Source organism: Branchiostoma belcheri, unplaced genomic scaffold, assembly GCF_001625305.1.
Source record: "Branchiostoma belcheri isolate BF01 breed outbred unplaced genomic scaffold, Haploidv18h27 scaffold70, whole genome shotgun sequence".
Lineage (NCBI taxonomy): Eukaryota > Metazoa > Chordata > Leptocardii > Amphioxiformes > Branchiostomatidae > Branchiostoma > Branchiostoma belcheri.
Window position 1 is genome coordinate 523,664 of NW_017804354.1, and position 17,508 is coordinate 541,171.

The following is a 17,508-nucleotide window of genomic DNA, read 5'->3' on the forward strand; positions in this document are numbered from 1 at the left end:
GATATCTCTGATGAAGTCCAGAGACGTATAGGTCTCGCCTCTGCATCCTTTGGGAGTCTCGCCAATAGGGTGTTCCTGAACAAGGACCTCACAACCAAGACAAAAGTCGCGGTGTATAGGGCAATCTGCCTTTCGATCTTACTGTACGCATGCGAGACTTGGACAACATACAGACGACACACTCGCATGCTTGAGCAGTTCCACACGAGATGTCTCCAAAGAATACTCGGCTTGAAGTGGTGGCACAAGGTCCCACATGGCGAAATCCGCCGCAGAGCACACGTGGAACCGCTGGAAACACTGCTCCTCCAGAGACAGCTAAGATGGGCCGGTCACGTCATTCGCATGCCCGGCAACCGCCTCCCGAGACATATTCTGTACGGAGAACTCACCAACGGCAGCCGCTCTGTCGGTGGCCAGCACAAGCGGTACAAAGACAACTTGAAGTCAAATCTCAAGAAGTGCGGTTTGCAGCCTCACCGTCTAGAAGAAGCTGCTGCGGAGAGAAGTAGGTGGCGCCAGGAGTGCGCTACAGGGATCATCACATATACAGCAGAGTACAACCGCCTGCGCGAGGAGCGCAGACAACGACGACACCAGCCCCCGAGCAGCACGGGAGAGCACGCATGCGACGTCTGCGGACGGACCTGCCTCTCCAGAATAGGACTTGTTAGCCACAGAAGGACACACAGAAGTGACGTCATCGTCGGCAACGACGGACAGCCTTAAGCAAGTAAGCAAACTACAGGTCTTATAACTACTGTTAGTTCCCTGTCCCCTGTATGATGGAACGGTCAAAAAAAGTGGTCGGTTATTCTAATTGCCGACCACTTTTTTTCATTATTCACCACTTATGATGTGAAGGCATGATAAGCGATGGAAAATGGAGGCTCCTCTTTGGTCTACATCGCCAGGGTGTATGGTAATAAAGAAAAAAACTTATTCCATGCAATATTCCGTTACCCTAGTCCAGGCATTTTACTTACTTCGCTTGAAGAGCAAGTGCAATCACCCCAGAGGCTAGAGCAGCAGAAGGAGAAGTTCCAGAAAAGTCTAGCATACAGTCAGCGTTCTTAGTTGGGGCCACCTAACAATAAAAAATGACATATGTCTCCTTTTAGAAAGTATATACTTCCTCAAATGAGCGTGAATTGCTAGAAACGTATACTACGAAAAAGATACATTTTAGACTTTATATAAGTACACATGCCTTTTTGTTTGAGAGAAATACCAAGGAAGGCAACTTTGGTGACCCAGGCTCTCTTCAATTGTTGTTAAAAAGGTCCAATTTATACCCTAAGAAGGTGCGTGTACTTACAAAATTTGTTCGTGTATCAGCAAAGTCATTTCCGTACACAACAGCGGTGACAGCACTGCAAGCCTCACAGAAGCCGGCAACTTGTCCGTTTGAAAGTACAGAATTGATCCCAATGGTGTAGATGGAGTTGATGTAGCCGTCATAAGCGCAGCTAAAGAAGGGGTAACATTGTTAGGCCACACCAATTTAATTTGTTGGTTCTCGGATTTTTTCAGAAAAAAGTATGAAGCGACAGGGCAAAAAAAAATAAAATAAAAACAGGTCTAGGCATGCTATTATAGCCCCAAATGATACGATTGGAGCCATGATTTCAACACAAAAGGCTGGGTTAATATTTGTCAACGAATTTTGAACTTTTAATCAAACCTCTGCATTGATAGATGGAAAACCTGCAACATCTAGGAAGAAAAGGACTTTTCTCAACTGTTGGCAGCAAAATATGAGCATTTTTAGTTGATTCAGAGCCAGAATCTTTTTCTTTTTGCAACTCAAGAAAAAATGAAGAGGTGAATCCGAGAACCAACAAATTAAATTGGTGTTTCCTATTTCAGTCCTGCAAAAATTAGGGTCGGTAGGTACATGTAGGTAGGGATTATCTTTTTTTAAACTTTGGCAATCTCTATTGATCAAGCAATACAGTTTAAGAAAGTAAAATTGTCAATGTTGTAAAACCAATTTGACAAAATTTGATCACTCATTTGTCAGATCATTTGTAGATATAGTCGATCAACTTGAGAAATTTATGTCCCTTGCAGTTGTGACCCCAAAAAAGTCTAGGATCGGCAGTGTTTTTCAGCGTCTGTCGGGAAACAGGAAACATAATATTTTTCCTAAAGAATGTCAGCCTTCTAATAATATCATTCAATCAGAGATATCTTCTTGGCTTGGCTTCAATCAGAGATAGAATTTTCTGAGATATCACCTGTCCCAAATTTGCCAGAACAAAACACATCTATACTACAGTAATAACCATTGATTTAAGGTCAGAAAACCTGGAAATGGCGAGAAGACCTAAAATGTATTAAGGAATCTTCCAATCACACTGCAATAGACGTTTTGTATTCGTAAGGCATTAAAGATTTACGCTTTTAGTTTGAGAGATTAGCATTTTTTTTGCAGCAGTTTGATTTTTAAGTGATGAATAAAAGTACAGTATTAATATCATTAATGTGATGTTTGTTTGCCCACCTGTCACCAGCATAACCACCATTTCCAGCTGAAAACACGTAAATAGATCCCTTCCAATGACGTCCCTAAAAGCAAAACAAGCCAGACATCGAAACCTCAGTCTCTTGCCAAGTGCTAAAGGTATTCATGAATGTATTGAAACTGTGGAGGGGGTTGTATGTTTCAATTCAATAATATGTTATATCACTTCCTGAATTGCTCCACAGAACCGCCAATTCAATACCCCATCCTCCTTTTGCAACCAACTGTCAAACCACCAAGGTGACTGATTTTGAAACAAATTAGCTTAAAATTCAGACACACAAGCATACTTACAGGCCCGGGAGTAAAAGATGTCGTGTTTCACTTATAGATAGTTAAACATTACAACAATACACTACCTAACTTTGTAAAACAAACTGAATGCATACAAATGTTACTCCATGGTTCAGTGCAGGGAACACCAGGTCTCCAGGTCCAGTGATCTCATTGCTGTAATCATTTGGTCCCCAGCTGTTGGAGTAGATGTGGATGTTTTGGAGGTTGTGCGTCAGAGCGCTAGCCTCCTCTTCCTCGGTAAATCCGTTGGGATTACCGAAAAGACGAAGTCCTGGTAGTAACGATGGTAGCATTCGTGAACTTAAGGCCATTTTGATTTGATTATATGGATGGCATCCGCGCGCTCATGAAGTTTCGGTCGTTTTAAAAAAGTTTTCAACCATGTCACGATGTAAATCGTACAAAACAGTTGCAAAATGAGCAAATATATACCGTAAGCTGCACACAAAAAAATATTGGAAAACGATACCAATGTCATAGAATGACAAAATAAAAAAAAGACGAAAATGAAAAAAAAAATGAATTTGAAGAGTAGATTATTCACCATACCATACTCTGTGTCATTTGTTCCACATTCTTGACCACGTAGATTTCATATTGAAAGCAATTTTTTTTAGACAAACCTTTGTTTTATTTGCACGCTCGCATCAGTTTTGGGGTTCCCAGACAATGTCATCCAAATAATCAAATTAACATGGCCTAATAGATTTGCACAATTAAATTTTGTCCTCTGCTGTTAAAATACTACCCCTCCGCAATATTGATCTTTAATCAATATAGTTGAGCAGGGTCATTTTGGTATTTTTGTCAAGCGACGGTCACAACCCACCGCGTATGCTTTTTGTCCGTACATTTTATTGGGAGGCCACGTCTGCTACGTTTGTTCTGAAAACGTGGGGAAGGAGTGGCGTCGACGCACGTCACTCGCACGGTTGCGCAAGATGTAAGAGTGGGGTCTGCACTCCACGTCTGGCCGTGAGCGGTTGCTTGCATCGTTCGTTACGCAAGTCGTAACGTACGATCTTTGTGCGATTGCCACTTAACCATAAGGGGGCCGTACTCACACGTGCTGCAAAGCACGGTACGTACGGGGCACGCGCGTCGCCCGTACTCGCACGTACGGGTGGTGAATCCGCAGACCACACGAAGAAAAGGTTTTACATGCACTTAAAGTTCTACGGCGTGTCTGCGTGCTCCAAAATCCGTAGGAGGTGGTACTCACTACGCACGGATGCCCTGCGTTTGCCCACGTTTTTGCACGTAGACAGCACGCAGAAGCACGTACGGCGGGTTGTGACCGACGCTGTCAACGTTAACGTCGGCCACAATGCTAAATACATGAAGTGAATCAGTATCTGTTTCTCTTAAATATGATATCTATCTATATATCTAATTTGATTACCGCAATATCACTGACCTGCTATCTCTGCACCGTAGGCTACACCTACGCCACAGATGTTGTTGTTTTCCTGTGCAGCGATGATCCCGGCACAGCGAGTTCCATGGCTGGACACATGCATATATAGCAAATTGTTATTTCCCAATTTTCTCATCAGATTCAGATTTTATTACCAATGACATAGCAGGTACAATATAAAATCAACACCTAAATTGCTTACAGATCCGCCTTTAAAATCCAAGTATAAAATTCGTAATACATGATAAAATACAATTCTAAAAGTCATATCAGGAATAAGATATAAAGGGATATCAGGTAATCTATTTACAAAATGTTTCTGGTGAGAGCAGCCACGTACCATGATGTATGAGCGTGTGTTACAGGTCAGCTCAAACAAACTCAGTGCTAGGATTGCAAGTACGAGATGTTTTAACAATGTGATCTACGCACTTTAATAATGTGAAGTCCACAGTGGCCAATGGAGTAAATTAGCCCCTAAATACAACTATAGAGAGCTAGTTATCAATAGCATAGAGCAGTCTTAAGGATCTTGGAATGAAGGACATGGCATGTCTTTTACTTTTACTGATCATTGTTCGATGCCGACGTCCCCTACGAATACTGTAGTGACTGTCTGACGGGCTGGTTATAAATGCCCAGAGGGGAGAAGTGTTATGCTGAAGGATGCTGTCAAGTGTTCTCAGGGTAGCTCTGTCCCGTCTACTTGCTAGTGTAGGGAGCGAGTCAGCAGATAGCCCAATTATCCTGAGACAGTACTGACTCCAGGGAGTCCGAGAGATGTTTGGGCAGTCCACCCCACACAGGGCTGGCGTACTCGAGTACAGGTCGAATGAACGTCAGATAAATCTGAGTTAACACCTCAGCAGAGAGTCCCGCCTTCTTTTAAGAAAACCATGCTAAGATAGTACATCTGTGGTCTGACTCTGTTCAGCATCTGCTGAATGTGAATGTCCCACGTGAGGTCAGAAGAGATGTGGACACCTAGTAGCTTAAAGGAGGTGACCCTTTGAACCTCATTACCTGCTAGCGTAGGGTGGTGTGGAATTGGAACATTGGGCTCTTTTCCAGCTTCCATCGCAACGTTTATAACGGTTATAAATATGTAGCTCTCTACTAAGAAATCACATAACAGACAAGACAAAAGTACGTGTAAACTTTTCTTAAATGCACTATAATTTTACAAGGTACAGCGTGTGGCATCTACTACATCTACTTTACATGTAACAACGAACATAACCATGACACAAACCTTTCTGATTCTGAGGATGGTGTTGGGTCGTTTGGATCTGACCAGGGGGACCAGGGCCACGCCGAACCCTGCACGCTGACGAAGTTGTGGGATGAACCATGATTCTAGTGAGCAAAACAAAGCTCACATCAGTCTGACCTCAATGTCAGAACACCTCCCAAAAAACCTCACATCTGTATCAATCGCAACTGATACTTCAGTATCAGTATCAGTTTTATTTAAGATTGACTGGCATGTCATATATATACAATGAGTGCCATATGACACGAAGTATGTCAAAGTTTCACATATGACACTGCACGCATTATATTACAATCAATCATTAAAATAACAAATTACATTAAAATCTTGAATAAAACATCATATTATACAGCTGTACATCGTCAATGTTGTACATTGTTATACGTTATTTGTATGATTACACATTACAGTCATATATTCTATCTATTCTAGCCATCTATGAGCTACATATTTCTATCTTTTAAAGTTTCCCAAACCAGTAAATCTCTCAAAAAGAACATACCACACGTGTCGCCAGGTCAGGGTGATTCTTAAACACTCCATCGTCAACAACCCCGACCAGAATCCCCTCCCCGTGGTACGACTGTTGCCACGCCGGTAGGACGTTCATGTTTATCTGCCCACTATGCTGAATAGCATAAGAAATTTAAAAAAACAATAAGAACTAAAGCTTAGACACGATAGTATCTTAAAAATGCCATTTTTTAATTTACTTCATCGGTCACCACAAAACAAGGCTCATGGGAGCCACTTAAAATGTTTTGGGTTACAGTACAGCCAGTGTGGACAGATGTTTGTTGACCTTAGACTAATTTCTTTGTGTTTTCGTAAAATTTTTAATTAAATGTGTAAAATTTACATGTGGGTGGCTCAAGGACATTGATTTACAGTAAACGACTTTGTTTTGACGCTTGGTTATTTTGTAACGTTATGTATTGTTTAATGTGTTGATTTCATTGTTTTCACGTGTAACTTGTTGTTACAGGGCATTCCTGAAAAGCAGTGGTTTTAAATAGCACTGAGGTTTCTACCCTGTTTAAATAAAGCAGAAATAAATAAATTGCTGTATTGCATTACCATTGACTATATTCTGTATTCAAATTATGAATTCAAAACCACTTTAAAGTGTAGGCTAAGGTAATGGTTAGGTTAGGTCAGGTTATGCATACAGTTCATTTATTTCTGTACTCACTAAGTAGGACTGTTTGCTCCACTCGGCGTCGTTAAAGTTTGGAACGGCTCGTACGTAGCGCTTCCGTGGAATTTGCTTTTTGAACCACTCAACCTGGTAAATGATGGAAGTAAAACTGTAAACTGCATTATAAAACTAACTCTGATCTGTTACATAGTTAAAGACTATTGTTCGCACAAGCAATTCGGAGAAGCTGGTGTGTTACGCCAAGGTGCGGCTATACCGGCTATACCTACACAGATACAGAAGCTATATTGTATGTTTGGGGCTAAAGGTAGAGCTTCAATCAATCAATCAATCAATCAATCAATCAATCAATCAATTGATCAAGCAACCAATCAATTGATCAATCAATCAATCAATTGATCAATCAATCATTCAATCAATCAATCAATCAATCTTTTTTCAAACAACTTGCAGACGAGAGTCTGAAATGAGTTTTTCCTACAGACAGCAGCTTCATAAAATTATACAAATGGTTTAAAAAATTACATAATTTACACGATGATAACGCAAACTCGCTAGAGAGCTATAATCCCTCTTTACACAAGTACAGGTAAACGTCAATGCGACAAGGCTATAAATTTAGCCATGGAACAGTGAATATTCTTGAAGGCTGGGTAGAAAGCCTGATAAGAGCGTCAGCCAGACGTAAATTGTGCTGTGTGGTGTAGGAATGTATCGGGTTTGAGACTGTATGATTTGAATTGTGAAGGTTTTGCAGTTCGTGTATAAATGCGCCGTATTACGCAACTGGCTTTCCGGGTGAGTCGGCTGCAGTTCAGGTCACTTCCGTAGAGGGCGATTTCAAAGTGTACGTTACGAGCAGATACGCCGACAGGATTTTTTTGGTTTCTAGATATTTTGTAGTTTGTACCTTCTTCTCAAAGATATTCGATTTTCGTATTTTTAAAGTACACCCTGCTATAATTTTACCACGTCGAAGTGAGTCATCTTGGAGTCCTTAACTATAGAAATCCCCATAGGGCGAAAACTGTGTTCTACTACCTTAAGTATAGAAATCCCCATCGGACGAAAACTGTGTTCTACTACCTAAAAGGCCTCTAATGTCAGTACTGACTCACGGAAAACTGTCTTTCGACTGTGGTTTAGGAAAACCTCGGAGAACAATCGGATATTCAATGCTTGGCCTGGTACATCAGGGGAATATGGAGTTTGGAACTTGTATTGCCTAGAAATACCTAACAAATGCATGATAAAATTAGTCATCAGTTATATAGTATATAAATCTGCGTGATTAATTTCATAACAGAAATGAAAAACGTGACAGACAGACAATAATATAACTATCACTAGCCATTTAATACTTGAAGCTCTTACCAGACTTTCGCGTGACAACAATGCACGTATCTGATCATCATTTCGACGATATGGGACGGAGTCTTCCAGTAGGTAGTAGTCGCCAAATATCTATTAAAAACATGACCAACTTCAGTGTAACGACTAGATTTCCCCTGTCTAAGAAAGATGTCCCCAGTGCAAATTCATCATATATGAATGAATGAATGAATGAATGAATGAATGATTGAATGAATGAATGAATGAATGAATGAATGATTGAATGAATGAATGAATGAATGAATGAATGAATGAATGAATGAATGAATGAATGAATGAATGAATGAATGAATGAATGAATGAATGAATGAATGAATGAATGAATGAATGAATGAATGAATGAACGGATTGCGACTTTTGTCGCCCAGCCCATATGGGCTTATTAGACACCAAAACATAAACATAAACATAAACATAGGTACAGAAATCATGTAAACATAAATCCAAGTCCGATTCAAAAAGGGAGACTGGAAACATCAAATGAAATTTAAGTTGTACAATAACATAACATAATCGGTATATAAGAGTGTATAGCTGCTGTGCACATGGATTTATCACATTCAATAGAAAACAAACACTGTTGTAATGGTACCATTGTTATATTCTTTACTTTTATTTACAAATCTAGTAGAAGAGAAGTGAAATAAATTTCACTGTTATGCTGTTGCGTTTAGTAAAACAAAAGTTAACGTTATCTGTCAAATATTATAGTGGAGCAGATAACATCAAATTTTGGAGGAATCTTTCAGATTGTGATACAAGCACCATTACTTGGTACAAATAGTCATGAGACATTACTGTTTTGAAAAAGTACGCGGGCCACTTGATTGGACTTTTGGAACCCCCTAACGGCGCTTTTTGGTACTCCAGCCGACCAAAAAGTCCTCTCCTTGGAGCAAATTTTTGCACCGGCAAAAAACGCCTCTGCAGTTCTAACGCAAGCTGCTAGGGAGACCAAATTTACGTCACTTCTTCCTTATGTCAACAGCTTTTTATCACATAAAAATCATGTTTTCGGCTGCAGTGCCAAAAAGCGCCGCTAGGTAGCGCCAAAAGTCAAATCAAGTGGCCCGCGTACTTTTTCAAAAGAGTAATGTCTCATGAGTATTTGTACCAAGTTTGGTGCTTGTATCACAATTTGAAAGATTATTTCAGTTATCTGCCCCACTATTATATAATGATTATAATGAAAATTATTAAGTAGTAAACTAAAAAATATGGTTTTTACACCTGTCTCAGCAGATGGTCTGGGGAGATATTGTACCACAACGAAAGGTAGTAAACGGGAATTACGATAATATATGTAGTATAAGCATAGTGGGGTCGTGTGGCGCAATGGCAGCGTGCGCGACTCGGAATCCGGAGGTCCCGGGTTCGAGTCCTGACACCGATCTTGTGCCCTTGAGAAAGGCACTTAACACGACTTTCCCCACTAGACTCAAGTAAAAATAAGCATTGTCTGTCCAGTATTCGTTTCTATGTGCGGGACACAACACCAGCAACAGCTGCCTCTGCTCCGCGAATATTGCATTGTTGCAATTTGAATAAAATAAAAAAAATTAGATAAAATAAAATAAAAAAATAAAAAATAGTACATGTTTACCTGGCATCCACGTGAATATATTTACAAAATAATCAAGTAACATATCGTCCATAAAAGATTTTTTCAACAGCAAAACCGTTACTAGACAACTGTCTGAACATACTTGTTTGACGAGTTTTAGTCCCAGCCGACTTGACACACGCCTCGCCAACTCGGGGCCACCTGCAAGCTTGATCGCCCAAGTGTCTTCCCTGGTCTCAATCCCAATCACAAGCATAGAAAGAACGAGGACTGCAAGTCTACTTGTCAGCTAAAGGATTAGAAAACAGAAAACACTAGAAAGACGGTATTTGGTTGGGAGCAAATACAGCATATTTCAGTCCATTTCCCCTATTTATTCCAAAATTGACTGTACCAAATCAACATTTCCATCCATCTAGCCCTAGGTGCGTAACAATTATTCCCAACATACAGCGCTTTTCCATATCAATAAACACAGATTATCTGGCGACGAATCATTAGCTTAAACTGTTGACAAGAAAAATAAAAATACTTTCTTATGGACTCTACTAAAACACTATTACACTGATAACAAAGTGCAATGGTTACGTATAGCAATATACCAAAGAACAATAAATACATACAAACATTGGTTTTGCCTTTAGGCCATGTTGATTTGATTATATGGATGACATCCGCGCGCGCATGGATTTTCGGCCGTTTAAAAAAAAGTTTTCAACCATACTGTTAATCGTACAAAACAGTTGCAAAATGAGCAAAAATATACCGTAAGTTAACAAAAAAAAAAAACATACCAATGTCGTAGAATGCCAAAATCAAACGAAAAAAGACGAAATTGTGAAGAAATGAACTTGAAGACTAGATTATTCGCCAAACCATATTCTGTCCCATTTGTTCAACCCTCATGACCACGTAGATTTCATAATGAAAATAACTTTTTTTTTTTGCAAACCTTTTTTTTATTCGCACGCGCGCATCAATTTTGGGGTTCCCGGAGGATGTCATCCATATAATCAAATCAACATGGCCTTAGTTCAACAAAAGCCACATCAAGTTTAAGACTACCCACCAAACGTGCCCAACCAATGTCTTCTATTCTGATAGACCAAGAAACGGAGATATGAATATATTTTGAGTGTCATAATATCATGATATTTGGTGTTACAATCATAATATCACGATATTTGGTGTTACAACAAACATTGTCTTTTGTGAAATCTTGTGAACATGAAAACTTGTTTTATTGCAGAACTAATTCAAACTTACTAGTTGCTCAAACTTAACAAACGTAAGAACTTACCATTGTGACTGGAGAAAAGCAACCGACTGTTCGACCTTCGTTACGCCGTGCTCTCGCCGTCTGTGCCGCACAGACGTAACGATCATTTATAGCCGGGTGTTTGACAAATGGTTCGATTTTAGCAGAATTTTATTGATGGTTATCGCTATGTCTTTCCGCAGAAATGTGCAGACGTCATTTACTCAGAACTTTTAACAGCTTAGCAATTCGAAATCTAATAGGCTAACAGAAGAAAGGAATGGAAAGAGAGGGAGATGAACTTTTGGCTACATTATCCAGAGTAGCACATTGTACCTGAAATGTTGAGAGGCAGAATACAAAAAAAAAAAAAAAAAAAAAAACAACGACAAAGGCTACAGTACGTTCAGGGTGTAGATTTAAGTTTTTCCCATGCTACCTAGAAGTGTAGATTCCAAAGATTTCACTGCTACCTGCTTCATGGCTATAAGAGAAACTTCCCCATAATTTTTTCCTAATTCTATTACAACACATATACCCATATGTGACAACACCAGAAAGTCATGGCGACAATCTATCTAATGCATTTTAACAGACATCCAAAGGTAGCAATTGACGTACACCCTTACTGACCAGGCCGACATATAGGAACTGTCCTTTGCTTGACCTTTCCAGTCAACACCTTGTGGTCTCGAGAATTTTAGGACAAGATTACCTTATTTGGAAGTGAAATAGGCCTTTATACCATTAATGCCTACGCTAATATTTGGGGTTGAAACACCTTCTTTGTACACATGTTTTTCGTGGAAATCAACATTGACTGGTCAAAAAAGGTCACCGACACTTGGTACAATGTTTGAAAGCCTACTTCTACGAATTAACCAGCCTATTTCCTGGAAATGCTTGTTTACCGGTAACTGCATTTTCGGGCACAATATTTGCGAATCTAATTCTTCAATCCCCCTGATTTCTCTGATGTTTACCCTGACCGGTCGCTAATGATCTCGGCATGTTTGAAAGCCTATTTCTACGAACCCGCGACATTCGTGGAAAAGAACCTTGGAACCGGTCAGCTTAAATCATAGTTTAATCGTTCGGAATTTCTAGCCTTTTCTTTAGCGGTGGGTGCAGACGCAAAGGCATTGCTCCTAAGACCGCTCGCTTCGCACCTTCACGGCGCTCATCGTTGCATCGCCGACCTCGGCGCTCTCATGGCGATGGTATGACCCGGTTCCATGGTATGACCATCGCCGAGGTGACGGCGCTTATGGCTCTCATCGCGCTCTCGTCGCGCTCTCATCCCGCTCTCATCCCGCTCTCATCCCGCTCTCATCCCGCTCTTATAGCGCTCTCATCCTGCTCTCATCCCGCTCTCATCCCGCTCTCATCGCGCTCTCATCCCGCTCTCATTGCGCGCTCATCGCGCTCTCATCCCGCTGTCATCCCACTCTCATCGCGCTCTCATCCCGCTCTCATCGCGCTCTCATCCCGCTCTCATCGCACTATCATCGCGCTCTCATCCCGCTGTCATCCCACTCTCATCGCGCTCTCATCGCGCTCTCATCCCGCTCTCATCCCGCTCTCATCGCGCTATCATCGCGCTCTCATCCCACTCTCATCGCGCTCTCATCGCGCTCTCATCCCGCTCTCATCCCGCTCTCATCCCGCTCTCATCCCGCTCTCATCGCGCTATCATCCCGCTCTCATCCCACTTTCATCGCGCTATCATCGCGCTCTCATCCCGCTCTCATTGCGCTCTCATCGCGCTCTCATCGCGCTCTCATCCCGCTCTCATCCCGCTCTTATCCCACTCTCATCGCGCTATCATCGCGCTCTCATCCCGCTCTCGTCGCGCTCTCGTTGCGGTATTTTTCTACGGTATCTATATCATATTCATAGTTCTGTGACTCGCATTCACTTCACGATACACTTGTATATATTGGCAGTATAATCGATAATATCAATCTTTTAAATCTAAAACAGATGCGGTACGAACAAAACTAGATATCGTCTGTATGTCTAGGTATATTACAGATATTCTTGTTAGCCACCAGAAGTATAGTCTCTATACAATACTTCTCCTCGCCTGTACTATTGGAAAAATCAGCAGCTATGACCGGGGACGAATTAATTACTTTCTCTGATATCCTGCTGTTCCGAGAAAAATAAGGCAATGTTTGGCCTCTCATTGCGCTGTCATCGCGCTCTCATCCCGCTCTCATCCCGCTCTCATCGCGCTCTCATCCCGCTCTCATCCCGCTCTCATCGCGCTCTCATCCTGCTCTCATCCCGCTCTCATCTCGCTCTCATCGCGCTCCTATGGCGACCTTGGCGCTCTCTCCGCGCTCTGGCCAATTTCAGGTCGCGGAGAGAGCGCCGTGAGAGCGCCGTCTTAATGGAATGGGGGGGGGGTATAAATCTCCGACGGCGCTCTCACATTTTAGATAAACGTCTTTCGTCTACTTTTAAATTTTCTACGGTATCTATATCATATTCATAGTTCTGTGTCTCGCATTCACTTCACGATACACTTGTATATATTGGCAGTATAATCGATAATATCAATCTTTTAAATCTTAAACAGATGCGGTACGAACAAAACTAGATATCGTCTGTATGTCTAGGTATATTACAGATATTCTTGTTAGCCACCAGAAGTATAGTCTCTATACAATACTTCTCCTCGCCTGTACTATTGGAAAAATCAGCAGCTATGACCGGGGACGAATTAATTACTTTCTCTGATATCCTGCTGTTCCGAGAAAAATGAGGCAATGTTTGGCCCCCGGCTGTTCAAACAACACTAACCCTTCTGGTGTTGCTTATCACCAAAGAAAGTTGTCCTGTCGGTACACAGAGAATGTTTGCCCACTTGATAAGAAACGTACAGGTCAGGTCACGCTGTAAGACCGGTAAAGCTCCTGCCACACAGCCGGATATGGCCTCCCGAACAGTAGCCATGGTAAGGCCACAGCAAGTAAATTTTATGTATGGCATCCTCCGCAGACTCCAAATCTAATGCGAGCGGGCGAAAAAAACCAAGGCGGGCCGAAAAACAAGGTTTAAGATTTTGACTCAATCATTGTACAAATGGTTTTTATTCAGTGGGAACATCACATATACACAGCCAGCATCACTTATCACTGCATCAAAGTAAGAAACAAAACATTAAATCAGAGCCTTTTCTTATCTCCTCTCTAAATAGTTATCTGCCATCCACGTTCCGGCATGGCAACATACTTTGCCCATTTTTGACATGTTGACCACTGTTCTTTTTTTTTTTCAAAATCAGGCAAATCCATAAGAATTACTTGCTGTGGCCTTAGGAGTTTGTCGGGAGCAAGGCCGGCTGGATCGGCTCATTCGGCCAGGTTGGCTACTTTTCTGCTGCACCAGCTGAATGTTCCAAAATGTTTAAACCAGCCGGGTGTGGACGGAAGGTTTGCCATGGTTGGCTGGTGGTTGGCAAAAACAATCCACGTCAAATCAGCCTTTACGTATACAGCCCTTGCATATTACAACTTTAGATTATTTCTGTAATTTTAACTAAAAGGAACATTGAATTAACTGTTTCTTATTGTGTTATTGTACTTTTTAACGTGTAGTAATTTTTAATGTAAACTTGATATGCAACGAATAGGTTTTTATCAAATGTAAAGAACTTTTATCAAATAGCTGTGTGTACTATATCTTGTGTTTTAAAGCCTTCTCAATTCAGCCAAATATTGCTGCTTACAGGCTTTTGTATGTACGTGTATGGTACAAATAAACCAGTCTCTCTCTCTCTCTCTCGTGTGTTTGACTCAAATCAAAAAGGTCAGTTGGATTCGTATAGAAAGGTAGGCGTGGTTTTATTCTGGTCAGACTGCTCCCAAACCCCAGCCAACCTCGGGGATAGGAGGTCGTGGGAAGGTTTTGAAAGAGTGACAGGGGCTAAACTGAACTAGCGTACCTTGTCTAACATAGACGTTTTCACATCACATGGAAAAGTTCAAAACATGCATGTTTCTTATGCATACGACACGAAAGTTACTCTTGTATGGTCTTAGGTCAATACTGATATCTAAAAATCAATGTTTTGTTGCAACCTTTTATTGTTGTTGGTCACAACCTCTTCTATCTCCAATCGCTTTATTCTAGAACACCCTTTGCAGTATGTATTTTTACATGCATTTATGACATCCCATAGTACGTTACCTCCCCTCTGTTTACTTCTTTTCTTGGAATGGTCCCATATTGACTATAGATATTATACTTGATCTATGTTTTGTTTTTCATACAAAACGGATCCGGAAAGAACTGGAAGATGACAAAATGTTTCACTCGAGCTGTATCCTTTATTATACAACTTTACAAGAAGACCATGGTGACATTGGAAGTTTTTACTCAACATTCTAAACGTAATGATTTCACAACCCAACCCTACTTCAAGGTGCCATCTTAAAGTACATGCTTTACTATCCTGCTCGAAAGTTATGCTTTGCATAAAATCGCCAACTTAGATTTTGCCATCGACATCTAGGTGGCACATATATGTATAAACAACAAATAGCGATTCAATACATACAAATACACAAGCATAAAATATAACCATATGTACACTTCTGTGAAAAAAACAAACAAAATAGCTAATATGTCTTACCGCGTCTTGACACTGAGACATATGATCCTTTTGTCGACTACGATTTACAACAACACAGCCAATCAGAAAACTGCTTGAACTTTCAAGCCTTGTAAATGTAACTTCGCTATCTCCAGTTTGTTTTGTAGTTTACAGCGGACTTCCTGTTGTATAGGGGTTTTCATCTTTTACTTCGGCGTTTCTTGCATCGGGGCCTATGAAATTGCCACTCAGGCGTTTCTTTGTTTGAAGATAAACAGCTATGGCTATACAAACAAGGAGAATAACACTGCCCGAAACAGACAAGGCGATTACCAAATCGTTGTTGATTCCTTTTGTTGCTGAGTAGTCGGAATCATCCGAAACTGTGACACAGTTAGGAGAGGTTGGTCTCACCAGGTCAGATGCGGGGGTTGTGTCGTTGTTGAGCGGTTCCGATGCCGTACCATGTAGAACAAGTGACCAGGACGACAAAGAACCTGTGCCAGAAAAAATCCCCATCAGAAATAGAACTCCAGCGTCCTCTTCGCTTCACAAAGTGGTTCATTGTTTCTAGCGGTAATTTTAAATTAAAGAAGTTGTACATGGACGTCGTTTACGCCTTAGGTCAGGTTTTTCATATCATTTTTACAAAAAAACTACATTGAAGGTAAAAGGCCATTAGTTCTCTTTGGACAGCGCTTTTCAGCTGTCTAGATTGTAAATTTAGAAGCGACCTCCTTTGAACTAATAACCAACAGCCAACGTTCATAAAATGTCTGATTCTTCCGCCTCGAGATCTGAACTCGATTGATCCTAGCCCCGTATATGGTTAAAATTCTACCACGAACCTGACATGTGACATGAGGACAACCGGTAAATTTGCCAGTAGAATCTCTTTTTATTTCACTCCATACTTCAGTATGGAGTGAAATACTGTTTTTATGGGTTCACCACACCACGAAGTGGTGGTGGTGAACCCATATTGCTTTTTCTGATGTTTCTTCTCCTCCTTCTCCTCCTTCTTCTCCTGCCATTTTTAAAATGGATTCAGCTTCTTCATTTTAGGGCCTAAGGTCCTGAAATTTGGTATGGAGGTACAGTGGGCAAATACCCCTAGGCGTTTTTAAATTTTTGTGATACAGGCTTTTAGAATGGTTTTATTTGAGTTTTTTGGCTGTGTTATAGCAAATGTATTACTGTGTTAGTGTGCCCTGTTTACCACCTCTGGGCATGAGTCATCACAATGGAATGCAGGGCATCAACCAATAGGCATGCAGCTTTCCTCTATACTTCTTGCTGATTGGCTGTTGGGATTTAACTCGATTAACACCTGCACAGAGCATTTCCACCTGCACAGAGCATTTCTTGCTGATTGGCTGTTGGGATTTAACTTGATTAACACCTGCACAGAGCATTTCCATACTGACAGTATGTCTTTATTCAAGTGTTTTGGTAGGTATTTCAAGCTTTTCTGCTCCAGCATTGGAATGCGGGGCATGAACGTTTTTTATTTATTTTGAAAATCAACAGTTTGCATTATGCAATTAAAAATCCTAACCAATAAAGTAGGGAATAGCTATCCAAATGTTGTTTTAGTTGTATGTTACTTCATATTATAGTAATGTAAATCATTGTTTTCCCTTGTGTTTCTCATTCTTCCCTGCCATGTCGTAAAATGTGGTGAACCCATCGCTGTATTTGCTCCAAAGCAAATATTGGCCTTTCTAGTTACTGATGATTCTTCTTCTTCTCCTTCTCCTCCTGCCACTTCTTTAAATTGATTCAACTCCTTCATTTTTGGGAGAAATTACTTGGAATTTCGTATAGAGGTAGAGTGGGTAAATACCCCTAGGCTTTTTAAAATTTTTTGATACAAGCTTTTACAATCGTTTTATTTGCTTTTTAGTGGTCCCCATAGGAAAGTACTGTGGGGGCGTACGCGCGTGACGTATAAGAAAGGAATTCGGGGGGAAGGCCCCAAAATATGGGCATACAAGCAGGTGGTGGTCGATGTTTGC

The 17,508-nt window shown here is 40.9% G+C and overlaps 3 protein-coding genes across 3 annotated transcripts in view; all 3 read right to left on the reverse strand.

Moving 5' to 3' along the window:
• The window catches only part of LOC109484832 (furin-like protease kpc-1), a 12,554-nt gene extending 9,395 nt beyond the window's left edge, over positions 1-3,159 (reverse strand). Inside the window, exons 1-4 of the mRNA XM_019788188.1 lie at positions 2,917-3,159; positions 2,507-2,571; positions 1,319-1,469; positions 987-1,087 (exon numbers count right to left, since the gene is read on the reverse strand). Coding sequence (XP_019643747.1) covers positions 987-1,087; positions 1,319-1,469; positions 2,507-2,571; positions 2,917-3,135 — 536 coding nt within the window. The 5' untranslated portion in view covers positions 3,136-3,159. The remainder of the gene's footprint in view (positions 1-986; positions 1,088-1,318; positions 1,470-2,506; positions 2,572-2,916) is intronic.
• Positions 3,160-4,233: 1,074 nt separating this feature from the next.
• On the reverse strand, positions 4,234-6,794 carry LOC109484787 (neuroendocrine convertase 2-like). Its single transcript, XM_019788151.1, has 4 exons — positions 6,707-6,794; positions 6,017-6,142; positions 5,494-5,597; positions 4,234-4,330 (listed from the first exon to the last, which is right to left on the reverse strand). The coding sequence occupies exons 2-4, from the start codon at positions 6,122-6,124 to the stop codon at positions 4,234-4,236; spliced, it is 309 nt and encodes a 102-aa protein (XP_019643710.1). The 5' UTR covers positions 6,125-6,142; positions 6,707-6,794.
• An 8,842-nt stretch (positions 6,795-15,636) lies between these two features.
• LOC109484828 (furin-like protease kpc-1) overlaps positions 15,637-17,508 on the reverse strand; it is an 18,920-nt gene continuing 17,048 nt past the window's right edge. The window contains exon 15 of the mRNA XM_019788185.1: positions 15,637-15,987. Coding sequence (XP_019643744.1) covers positions 15,659-15,987 — 329 coding nt within the window. The 3' untranslated portion in view covers positions 15,637-15,658. The remainder of the gene's footprint in view (positions 15,988-17,508) is intronic.

Coding starts and splice junctions, on each gene's coding strand:
- LOC109484787 (XM_019788151.1), bottom strand. CDS start 6,124: ATGAACGTCCTACCGGCGTGGCAACAGTCGTACCACGGGGAGGGGATT. Junction 5,598..6,016: donor CTGACCTGGCGACACGTGTG/GTATGTTCTTTT, acceptor TTTGCTCACTAG/AATCATGGTTCATCCCACAA. Junction 4,331..5,493: donor CCATCCTCAGAATCAGAAAG/GTTTGTGTCATG, acceptor GCATGTGTCCAG/CCATGGAACTCGCTGTGCCG.